The 13,225-nt window shown below is 35.0% G+C and overlaps 1 protein-coding gene across 2 annotated transcripts in view; it reads left to right on the forward strand.

Moving 5' to 3' along the window:
• LOC129001484 (polycomb protein Asx-like) overlaps positions 1 to 8,464 on the forward strand; it is a 53,555-nt gene extending 45,091 nt beyond the window's left edge. For both annotated transcript variants that reach the window (XM_054428788.1, XM_054428789.1), the window contains exons 13-14: positions 4,924 to 5,100; positions 8,041 to 8,464. In XM_054428788.1, the coding sequence (XP_054284763.1) occupies positions 4,924 to 5,100; positions 8,041 to 8,355 (492 nt within the window). In that variant the 3' untranslated portion in view covers positions 8,356 to 8,464. The remainder of the gene's footprint in view (positions 1 to 4,923; positions 5,101 to 8,040) is intronic.
• Positions 8,465 to 13,225: the final 4,761 nt, after the last annotated feature.

Below are 13,225 nucleotides of genomic sequence, written 5' to 3' on the forward strand. Positions count from 1 at the left end.
GTCAAGGCGACTCGTTTTTTTGTGCCAACTAGAGATTCATCAACCGATAATGCTTTGCTTGGATAGTAATAAAATTTAAACAATCTATTAGCATGATCTATAATGGGTTGAAACCTTCCGCAAGGGTCATATCCTGGCTCTCCGTGTTTAGGTAGGGTGTCGACATCTACGAGGTGGAAGAATTTTAAAATTGCCTGAAAACGATCTCTTGCCATCACTTTTGCAAAATATGGTGTCTCCAAACTAAAATGAGTGTCCCAATAGCTTTTTATGCTCGGTTTTCTAATCATCCCCATATTTAGAATGATGGCAAGAAACGCTTTCATTTCTGCCACATTTACATCCACCCAGTTTCTTATCCGGCTAAAAGGGGACAGGTCTTGGTCATTCCCATGGAGCTTACGGCACAGAAAACGTACTACTATAACCCAGAATGCCAACCGCATGGTAAAAAGCATTAAGTGTTTTGAGAGAGCTTTGCCTGTCAATCCGTAGGCAGCGCCACCAGCGTTGCTATGCTATTGCATGGCAACGCTGGTGGCGCTGCCTACGGATTGACAGGCAAAGCTCTCTCAAACCGCTTAATGCTTTTTACCATGCGGTTGGCATTCTGGTTATAGTAGTACGTTTTCTGTGCTTACGGGGATATCGATTGGTGTTATTTACAAACATTTGTAGTAAAGAGGTTGTTATGAACAAGTAAAAGTAACTAATAGGTTTTGAGTTTGGTGGGGGGCAATGCTTAGGCCCACTATGCTCTAAAAATTGGAATCCATGGTCAGGAGGTTGGTCATTACCCTCTTTGACCTCATCCCAGCTGCTGCTGTCTTCTGCTACATTTTGTGTACGTGCTACATTTGGTCTGACAGCCCTAGCTCCTCTACCTCTACCTCTATTGCCTCTACTCCTACCACCTCTACAACGTCTAGAAGTACTAGAATCGCCTCTAGGTACAGCCCTAGGTGTAGGCCTAGTTGGTTCAAGGTCATCTGCCTCTGAGTCAGATGTTTCATAGTTGGGCGTTTGCCTGGATCTTGGTATGAACAAAGGTAGCCTATTACCTCGTGGTGGAATTCCTGACAATGTACTAGGTTGATCAGGGTTGAAAGCTGGATCATCATCCGTATCGTCAACATCAAAATCACTACTCAGACTACTAATATCTTAACCTTCATTTTCACTGTCACAAAAATCAATGTTCAGTCCTGATTCTCTAGCAAATTGTCCGATTGTACCCTCGCTAACTGGCGATTTAGAACGTTTTTGGTCGCCCATATTACTCCAAAATTGTTAACGACAATAATGGAATTAGTTGTATGTAACAACACGCAACACAATATAAACACACAATACGCGATTGTAAGCAAAGCATCTCGCAGCTGTAGTCTGCTACTACGTTTCAAGCGGCAAGACGCCACTGCCACGTAGATTACGTCATCACTGTGGCACACGCACTATATAAAAACATTAGGTGTTTGTTATTTCCTATTAGCTAACTTATTCCCCTTCAATTTGCCGCATTCTGCATGAAAATATCACATTAAACAGCAGAGTTGTATGCATTATTGTAAAATCCGATATATCGGATCTTAGAATTTTTTTGTTAAATTACGTAATCCAATATATCGGAACCTAGCACTTTTCGTGACCGTAGCACTGAAAGGGATTGGGGGGGGGATGCAGGCTTGTTGAAAAAAAAGATATAAAAAAGGCTTTGTTTAGTGACTATGATTTTTTTTAGGCCTAGTGCCTGTACCGGTATAGTGGATTTTTAGGTATTTCATTAGGTTAATAGGTTAAGAGTGCTTTGAGACGGACAATTAATTGGTAAGCCTACCTGCTAGACCATCAAGGGAGCGAGCTGGCGCAGTGGTTAGAGCGCGGGACTTCAGTCCCTGAGGTCCCGGGTTCAATCCCCGCCAAGTCACCAATGGATTTTATCTAAGTGATATTGCCGCAACCCCTAGGTCTAGCCTGAAGTAATGTGAAAACAATCCCAGGCTCGTGCCTAGCGTCCTAGGACAAAAAAAAATCCTGCTAAACCATCTTTGGAGTTGCTTCTTGGACCTGTAGAAGATTGATAAAGCTGAGTATTTAAAACTTAAAGAGGAGACGTCGAAACAACCATTGAAGGCAGCCACAATTCTCAGCATTGACAAAATAAACATCTTAATAAGGGACTTAAAAACACTCAAAGACGACAATTGAATGACAAGAATGAGACAACAAGGAAAAATCCAAACCTGCTCATGGATGGAAAACGTGTACAAATTGTTGAAAAACTGTGAATGTGTAAGAAAGTCTGTGAATGTGGACCTGGAGGTCCTGGACCACTACCCTAGCTATGAAGAGACTAAACATTTTTAAAGAAAATAAACGTTGATTAAAGTGTTGCTTAAAAATGTGTTTTATTGTGCATAGTATTTTGACCCAGGCAATGCTGGAGTTTCGCTGATAGTATTATTAAAAATTATTATATAAAAATAATCCTCAAATTTGGAGTAAATTTTATAAATAAAAATAATATTTATGTCAAACATGGCATAGGTTAATTTACACTTAAACTTAAAACTTAAAGTGGGTGCTTCCCCAGAGCCAAAAATTGATTTACATAAAATCTTAGCTTTTGTTCCTAGAAGTGAGGATCCAGGTTCGTTTCTAGCGTTTTGAGCAGTTTTTCCGAACAAAAAAGCTGCCCAAAATCGCCGGTCCCCCGCGCAATACACCAGTTCAGTAGTTGGAGTAAAAATTATCAATTTTATGTGAAATCAATATAAATAGTTTTTTGTTTTACCATATGTCGTGTGATTATTTTTACCTATTTGGCTTTATATGTAAGTTTTTCAACTAAATAAACATTTACCTTTTAAGTAAGGGTATCATTTTAAAATTAAATGGCATGAGTGCAGTATTTTCATGTATGCATCTGCGCCTCAATATAAATCATACTTTATGATACATCTTATAAGTTAGCCTAGCTTTCAAGAAAGATATTTTTTTTTTTTAACTAAGAGGTCCAATTGAGTTTTGTTTCCAAAACCAAATGCAGATTTGTAGCTATTTTATATAACAAATTTAAAGACCAAATATTTCTCTTCAGTGTCATCTCCGTTGCAACCCACGGGTACAGCAGCTATAGTTTGGCCGCTTAGAAAGCGACCTGCGTGCTTATGCTAAACCAACGCTAGAGGAGGTCGTTTTGTAAGCGGCCGAACTATAGTTACTATAATTGTATCAATAATTGGTATCAGCAACCTTTCTCCCTTTAGCTTGGTTACGTATTGTGACAATTTATTGTGTTTCTATTATACCCTAGACTCTATTTCATGTATGCGCGTGGCTCACGCAGAGACATCAGTTACATCATTGATGAGGCTGATAGTCTTGGCCTGCGATGAGTCAATGGTCTAAAAACAAAAATTGAGTCAGAAAACAGGAAACTTTTTTACTGTTTTTACTGTTCAAGCTGAAACAAAAATACAACTTTTGCTTAATACATGCCGGGTTCTATGTTGTAAATGTTAAGGACACCCTGTTTTCTGGTATTCAAACCACTAAAACAAACAACAGAATATCTAAACCTCAATAGTGTAGCATATGGTTAGAAAGCTTATAAAATGGCGCAGTTTTTAACATATTCGGACACTTTCTTGTATACAGGGTGTGAACAAATACAATAGACCAATGTTTTTTTAAATTTTTATCAAACATCTTAATTTTTATCTTTGAATCTATTTACAATGGAGTTTTTACAACTGATCTTCCGTCATTTTCTATTATTCTTATTCAAAATTTAATGTAGAACACGAAAATGACATTGTCTACTCAAATCCATTTACAGGTAATTGAGAAATAGCTGTATTAAGTTTGAAAACATAGTTATTTTTTAACAACATAAAATAGTTCTTTGGGAAGCTAATTTTTGGACTTGGAACCTTTTATATGCATCATTATACTGCATTTACTTTGTACTTACGCCAAAAAAAATTTGTCACACTGATGACCAGCCACCCTGTATATGCTTTGAGACAGATGTCTCAGATCTGCAGTATAGACACTTTAAGGATTATATATTTTTCATTACTGCATAATCATATATCTTATGGAATATCTATTTATGGAGCAACGACAAAGACCAATTTGGATTCTATCCTTATAAAACAAAATAAGGCTATTCATGTAATGAAGAAACTGTAAAAAAGAGATTCAGCTAAGAGATATTTTAGAGTTACAAATCCTAACAGTTCTGTATATTTATGAAATATCCGTCTATAGTTTTCCACTTCAATCAATACTGGTGACTATAAAACTAGGTTTAAAAATAACTTACCATGACATAAATTAAAATTTTTCAAAGAAAGAACTAACTATTCAGGTTTAACTTTTTTGCAACACCTGCCAGCTCATATAAAGAGGGAAGACAATTCAAATAAATTTAAAAGAACACTAAAATACTTTTAAATCAAATTTCCATTTTATTTCATAGAAAACTTAAAAAAAATAAATATTAGTAGGTTACATAATTTGAATTTGATTTCCTTAGAAAAATTAGGAAAACCATTTAAACACTCACCATGATGAGTAAACCTTTTTTGTATAATTTTTGTATTTAAGCCCAGAAAATGGATGTTGGCTATGTTTTTTTTTTTATTATTTTATTAACTGCTTATGTTATTTTGATTGCAATGATGTTATATATTTCTGTTTTAATATTCAGTTAGAAATTCTTCACTTTTTAAAGATCATTTTGTTGACAGTAAATCTTATAATATATTTTAAGCATTTTGTAATAGTTGTATATATGTATTCGTAGCCTACATTTGACTCTATTCAATACATGTTATTTATGTAAGTTAACAAATAAAGAATTATTTTATTTGAACCAAGAGTCAATGATACTGATCAACAATTGTAAATGCTTAGACGCAGTACAGCGTGGTAACGTCGTCGCGAGGAGCCAAGGCGCTGGCAGGCAAGCAGAGGACATATCAACAGAGGCCAACAGCCCCAGTGTTAGTCAAACATGTGTTCACTTCATCACAGGGCATTCCTGTAACCATGGCTGTACTGCCTCACACGCAGCCCGCCAACAACCCTGAGGTATGGGTGTAAGATACAGTGGAATTTCAATTTAAAGGGCTACAGTTTTTTGCTATAGGAGTATTCTCACTCATCATGATTAATTGTTAATACAGGGTTAAATACATCAATTTCTTTGTGAGAACAATTTCTGTCATAAATTTCTTTGTATACGGGTAACCTACCTCTACAGGTTACAATTAAGTTATAATTTATTATATACATTAATTTATTATACAGTTAAATTGGTACTGCCTTGGATTTTTTGCTAAATCTTACCTTCTCAGTGTACCCTCAGAAAATTAAATTTTCTTTTTAAAAAATCTAGGAAATAACGACCTGGTTCTGAAAATAATAGTTTTTTTTTTTGCTTCGAAAAACCCCGGAAAACGGGAAAAAACATTTTCGCGGAAATAGGTCATGTGGGTACTCAAATTATATATGCAAGAAGTTTCAAGATCCGATGGATATTACCGAGAAAAGAGAAAAGAATTTATTTATAAAAATAAATACCTCTGCCTTAAAAAATAAGGTTGCCAATGACACAGAAAAATAGTACACATAAAATATCTAAGGATTATGCAGCTATAAGACTGATTAATTTTGATGTTTGCCATATAGATTCTATACAGTAGACTCCCACTTATCCAGACTCCTCGGGACCGAGGCCAGTCCGGATAACGGTTATTCCAGTTAAACCGACGTCCCCAAAAACTCGTTAAAATGGACCGTTTACTGTGATATTCGACTTAAATTTAGGAGAGCATTGTATTTAGACTTGTGATCGGTCTCAAATCTTTCCCACGAGGAAAGTCGTTACGGTACCGCCCACTTCCTGCCGATCTAGTCCGGTTAAACCAAATGTGCTGATAAAAATTGTCCGGTTTAAGAGATGTCATTTCTGCCGAGTGTAGTCCAGTTAAACCGATGTCTAGTTAAAAGGGGTTTGTATAAAAGGGAGTCTACTGTACAAAGCTTTGGTTAGGTTTATGCTTTCTCTACACATGACCAAGTCCCTCAGGGGACGAAATATTATATGCACAGTGTATTTTCTACATGTTCTATGGCCTACCTACACTTTCAAGGTAAGCTAGATGCTATCCACCTTTTTCTACAATTTAAAATCCTGGCCTAGAGCCTTTCCTTGAACAAAACTTAGGTTAGGTTGGGTTAGATTAGGTTAGGTTAGGTTACATTGGTATTGTCAGTAACCCAACCCAACTTAATCTAACCGAACCTGGCCCCCAACTTAACCTAACCTAACCTAACCTAACCAACACTTTTACGGTTGTAGCTTACTTATTTTTCCGTTTTCCGACCGTATCTCCGTTAATATCAATCATATCTTAAAACTCCTTGAATATTCTTGTTCAGCTCGCTTTACCTTTTAAATTGATTGTACATTACCAATTTTTTGTGTTAACAAAAAGATTTTCCGCTTTTCCGTAGTTTTCCGACATTTTGCACGGAAAAAACTATCATTTTCAGAATCAGGGTTTTATGAAAAAAGGTTTTTTATGTTAGTCAAGTTGAGAAAATAATTTTAGTCTCCATTTTTTTAAATATGACCACCATGTTTGATTTTCTAATAGGAGGCCCTATAATTTATAGAATCTATAGAAAGTAAATTTTTTTAAAACATTTTTTTTCTTGGCATTTTTTGTCTAAAGCTACTCGTTTAGGAGTTACAGGGTATTACAACTAAGAAAAAATTACATGCCACGGTGTACATTCTGTGTCATGTAGCTCCTAAACGAGTAAGTTTATAGAGAATATGCTTAGAGTAAATAAGTCTTAAAATTGCATCTATATTCTAAAAATACCATAAAAACATATAAGATATTATTCCTCATATTGTGGATATTGTTCTGTACTTGATTCCATTGTTTCAAAAATGGCCGCCATTTTCCAAACTAGCAGCAAATTTGAAAATAAAAAAACGTGTATTTTATGGTCTTTTTAGAATGTAGATGCAATTTTTAAGTCTGAAATAACTGTAACTATCTAATCTGAAATGTTAAAATATGCAATTTAAAAAATTGATATTAACATATTTCGAAGTGTGTCAAAGTGTGTCAAAATTTCATGACACTATTTCTTTGGAAAGAATAATGTAAAAATACAACTCCTTATGTATGTAAGGCGTTTGATCAGTTTGAAAAGTGTCTTGGTACTAAACTAAATCTTTCTTTTGTTAAAATTCAAACTTCACCTTAAGCATACCCCCTAAAAATACCCCAATATGGATTTGATATTATCCTTATGGATCAGCTGGATAATATTAGCTCTGTCTGGTTTAAGAAAAAAGCGTATTATATTTGCATATTCTTAATACTGTTTAGTCAACTTTAAAAATAATTCAGCTAAATATAGTTTTTCAAACTATTTTTTAGTAGGAACCAAATCAGGTAATTAGAAATTTTTATTTTGAAATTAAAGGAAAAATCCTTTATTTTTTTCAGGCAAAGTTAGGGTCACATGGCCAAAAATGGCCGGAACGATTTTGATAAAAATTTAGTATGTTGCAGCCCTTTAAATTGTGAACAAAATGGTGTAACTCCCATTTCTGTAAAAATCACGGTTCTAAAGTTATGGTAAATTATATTATTTTCCGATAAAAAAAACCCATAAAAAAAGAGAAATTCTTATTTAAAAAAAAAACGGTTTTGATTGAAATTTGTATGTGATAATCTTTTCTTTACAATTCTTAACAACATAGTGCAACCCCCCATTCCTGTAAAAATTACGGTTCAAAAGTTAATGATACTTTTGTGATTTTACCTATTAAATATCATAGTTACTCTCATCACTTACCGTACCCATGATAAAGGTTGTTGACAAGCAAATGGGAGAAAGTAGTATGTGTCAGATTGCTGATGCCGTTTATTTATCTGGTATCGGATTGGACTCTTGTCCATTCATGCATGCCAGCCTTATTTATAAAGTGCAATTTATTTGCAGGTTGCAGAAAGTCAGATGGGTCACTACGTTCTGGTGCAAAGGACTGGTGCACAGGTTCGAAGATCCAACAGCGCTCCCCCTTCCAACAACGAGAACATGGTGGGGGTTGGAGGGAGGGGTCGGCCGGCCAGTGTAGGGGAGGGTGGCGGAGGTGACTCACCGACGCCGGGATGTTACCCCAACAAACACTCGGTACGCTCAGCCGACTGTCATTGCAGCCTCAAGGCGATGATTGCGTGCAAGAAGTGTGGTGCATTTTGTCACGACGACTGCATCGACCCATCGCGCGTTTGTGTTACTTGTCTCATCCGATGAGTCTGTAATCTAAAGTACTTTTCAAAAGCTTTTCTGTAAATATGTTGTTTAAGTTTTGTAGTTTTGTTACTCGTAGACCCTCTCTTAACCGACCCTGGATCTACCAACATTGCCGGGAAAAAATTTAAAACTAGTTGGATTAATCTCTGACTATTAATAAATAAATAAATATAAATAATATAAATGCAGACTAAATTGTATATTAGATGAGTTGGGTGTATTATAAAATGTAATAACTCTCAGACATTCTAGCTCTTCTAGAAATACTAGCATTTTCATACCTGATCAGTCTGTCATTTACACATGCAGCTTTATATTTAATTAGATCTAGTAAAATTGTTTGATCTCGTGTATATGTTTAAGTTTTTTTTTTATAACTTCTATTTTCACGTGTCAAAAGTGCAGTACTCTATAGTATAGTCAAGTGGGGAGTGAGCTGGTCTAGTGGTTAGAGCGTGGTACTTTGGTCCTGAGGTCCCAGGTTCAAATCCAGCCATATCACAAATGGATTTGATCTAAGTGATAATGCTGCAACCCCTAGGTCTAGCCTGAAGTAATGTGTAAAACAATCCTGCGCTTGTGTCTAGCGTCTTTGGGAAAAAAAGTACTATAGTATAGAAGAGACGTCTTTCTGCGTTACTGTAAATTATAACAGTTACATCACCAACACATGGTTTTCCATACTTAGAACAGCACAGTATATTTTATAAGAAAAAAAATCTAAAAGTTGATGTATGTAGCTGAGTTGTTTATTTGTTTGTAGCCTACAGCATTTTATTTGTTTACATAGTTTCCCGTTATTTCAACCTTTTAGTTTATCCCTAGGTCCAGTCCTGCAAGGGCCGGTCGGTTAAGAGCTGGTGTACTTTTATTGGCAGCTTGAGTGAGATGTTTATAGATTTTAGTTTTTTAAATTTTTATATAGATATACCTTATTTTATTTAAAAACTTTCTTTGTGGAGTTATTTTTGTTTTAAGCTGAAAATACTATTTTATTTATTTGTATGTTTCACTTTGCCTTTAGTGTCACCAATAAGACGCTCCAGTTCTCAGGTATACCTTCATGTCGGATGTAGACAATGTTTGTTACTGTATTGTAAAAATCAACTTTCCACGATTGTTTGTATTCTCCAGTTATTCTTCTTTCCCTGTCGTTAACATTTAAGAGGCTGTGGCATCCAAGGCGGTAAATTTCTTATGCAGTATGTAGTCGTAGGATTTTTTACTCTGCAATGGACAGGACGGATTTCACATAGATTTGGACAGTAAATGTAAACTTGCAAATGTTTTTAGGCTGCTATCAATCTGTTTGAATAATTTTCTCATACTGTAATAATTATGCATCAGTCAATGTGGTGTGTAATTTAATTGTCAAATTGAAAAAACAAACTCAAATTAAATTTTCTAATTATGTAGTATTAGAAATGTTCTGCCACTGTTGTATTGTTAAGACTGCAGCTTAAAAAGGAGTTTGCAACATTTTATTTTTTATTAAGTTATTGTACTGTATTGCATGTTTTTGTTTACCTCAAACATTTTAAAATTATGACTTATTACTAACTTTTAAAGTGTCATAAACCAGAAAAGTTTATTTTATTTTAAACTTTAATATTTTAATTTTTATATTTGTTTTATAAAGCAACTCTTAAAGGGTGATTAATCTTAAAGGGATTAAACTAGATTTTAACTAGATTTTGAGTTAATTTGTTTTTTAAATAATTAAACCACTCTAAACAGTCAAAGGTTTAATTATTCCCTTTAAAAATATATTTACTCTCTGCAAATATTTTAATTGGTAACTACAAATGTAAGTTACTCCTTTCATGTTCAGACGTGAAGATTTCAGCTCAGCTGACTCCGGCTAACTCTTAAACTGTCCTAGCATGACAAAAAATAACATTAAAATGTATAATCTCAAACCTGTCATCTCTTTGAATCACATGTTCTACGTACAGTCGTAGAAAAAAAACTTTAAACATTAATTTATCCTAGTTTTTAATTCGAATTTTCATTCAGAACTTGACTCAACCCAGGTGTCTTTGCTATTTAGTGGTAGAAAGAACATGATTAGTTCTTGCACTGTGTCCAGCTGCTTTTGTAGTCTACTTAAGTTTTATTGTATTTGTTTTATTGTGAGATGGCACCTATTACCTACTAGTAAGAGTGTAAATGTTAACTAAAAATTGAAATGTAATTGATTCCAAACTGTTTATTTATTTTTGTGGCAAATTTATTAATCTATATTTATTGTATTCTAGCTGTATCCTTGTTAGTGGTATTACTGATTGGCAAAGATTACTTTATTTAGGGATGGACGGGTCGCAAAATTTCAGGGAAAAATATTCTTGATCATTAGGACGGGATTAGATTTGTATCAAGATTTTCTTGGTACGGGAATTGGTTCAATTGTCAGCAATTTTGCCGCTTCAGGAGTGACAATGATGCCGTTTTTTCGATCACGGAGATATCGCCATTACAGACGATGATTATGTCTCCGCGATTTCGATAGTAGTTTGTAGAGTTTAAAAAATGAAATAGTTTAGTATATTGAAGCGTTGTTGTATGCCCAACAGTTACGGAGATAATTTAAAAAATTGTAAATTTAAAATTCCTATGTTATTCTAATGGAGAATAAACAAACTGTTGAAGTTTGCTTGTTTATGGATATATTTAAACCAAATTTGGAAATTTCGTTTATTTAATACTAAGCTATGGACATTGCAATAAAAAAAAACACCTCAATATCTTCCCTGTATCAAGTTGAGAACTTAAATCGATCGAGAGCTGCAAAACCATTTCGGTTCGTGGTACGAACGCTATTTTTCACCACACTATACCCTATTACCACTATTCACCACTATAATAATGCACACTGATAGTCAACACAACTACAACTTTAAGGTTATGTGAAGAAATAATTTGAGGAATCAGCAAAACTAAACAAAAATAGTTGCTAGGCAACGGTGACAATACACAATTCTATTGCAATGCTATGGGTTTTGATTGTGTATTTAAAATGCATTCATGTTTTAAGTAAGTAAGCGTTGATTTTGCCGCCCCGGGCTGTAAAAACCTGCTCGGGCCCCAAATTACGATGACAGCTGGCATGGCCAGCAAAACGTAACTTTCAGCCACTAATTAACTTATGAAATACAGCCAAAAACATCATAGTGTGGTGAAAAAGCCCTTTTTGCATGTAGGAAAAACCCCCATCCCATCCCATCCCAAAAATTGAAAGGAAATAAAAATCCCGTATGGAACTCAAAATTCAATCCCGTCCATCCCTACATAGTATGTTAATGATTACTAAGATATTTATAAGTGATTTTTTACTTGTATAATGTTGGACTGTTTCACAGTAATATTTTTCACGGCATAAGAGTAAATTATATTTAAGGCAATTTTGGTCGATAAATGGTCTAATTTTTATTGTAAAAACACACAGTACATGGCGGCGTGTCGTGACGCTTAAACCAAGTATGTACTTTCTAATAAAGAACACACAGAGTGGGGCACGATGAGGCGCGTCTCCATTTGAACCAGTTGAGTTTGATTTTTTGGAGCGGCAACACACATTTTTCGTGAAGTTCTAGTGATGGATAGCCTTGCCAAGCCTTATTAACAAAGTTTATTTCCTACAGTTACCTGACAAAGTGGGCTTACTTGCACCGATTATACCATGCAAGTAGCTAATTGATGCGTTTACTTACTTTTGCCGCACACCAGTATTCCAACTAAACAACACAAAATGAAAATAGTGTACTTTTTTTTGTATTGGGAACGTAATACGTGTACGTTTGAAAATTAAGTTAGCAACACTTAATGATACTACGATCAGCTGGTGCAGCGTTTCTCATTTTGTTCCAACACTTGGATTTAACCTAATCTAAAAACATGTTGTATAGTGTTTAAAAGACTAATTATTTTTAAGCTTAAGGAAAAATATAATAATGACACATGAGTGCAAAAGTGCCTTTGCTGCACTCGAGAAACTTTCCAATCTCGCCTGCGGCACGTGCGTAATCATTTCTCTCGTGTGCAGCTAAGTGCCACTTTGCACACTAGTTACACAATAGTTATTTGTGTAACTAGTGAGCAAAGTGGCACTTTGCTGCACACGAGGGCAGATCTCAAGTGCAGCAAAGGCCTTTTGCACTCGTGTTACACGTTATATTTTTCCTACAGTCACTATAAAGCATATAAATAATTAGTCTTTCAAACACTATACAACACGTTTTTAGGTTCAGCTGGCAACACAAATGGTGCCCTAGAGAAAGTAGTACCCGCGGTCCGTATCACTCCGCTATTTTTCCTCGGCAAGAAATGTGCTCCGCGTTTTGAGAATATAGTTCCGTATGTTTTTGTAATTTGAAGTGGTTTCCGCACCTAAAAAAAATGATTTTAAAGGTATTTTCTTGTTTATTAAGATCGTAGGAATGTCTTAAAAACGTTTAAAAGAAAAGTCCAGAAAGTTCAGAAATACCGAAACTATAAACTCGTAGTTATAATAGTAAATCAGCTGCTCATAGTATTATTATCTTTAAGTGTTGCCAACCTATTTCCAAGCGTACACGGATTACGTGCATAATAGAACCACGCTGTTTTGTGTTGTTTTGTTGGAATCCTGATGTGCGGCAAAGTATAAACCGTACGACAAAGTACAAACCGTACGGCAAATTATAAATATGCAGCAATTAGCAGCTTTCTGTACACTGTACAACAGTACAAGGAAGCCAACTTTGTCGGGTGACTGTAGGAAAATAACTATTGTAGGCCTGCACTGTGGCAGGCAAAGCATTAACACTACAAGAGCAGAGGTATTTTAGACAAGCTGTGGGATGAGATGGCAATGGCACTTAGTGAATCAAGT

Source organism: Macrosteles quadrilineatus, unplaced genomic scaffold (genome assembly GCF_028750875.1).
Source record: "Macrosteles quadrilineatus isolate MER2022 unplaced genomic scaffold, UCM_ALF_1.0 Scaffold_8__2_contigs__length_117827958, whole genome shotgun sequence".
Lineage (NCBI taxonomy): Eukaryota > Metazoa > Arthropoda > Insecta > Hemiptera > Cicadellidae > Macrosteles > Macrosteles quadrilineatus.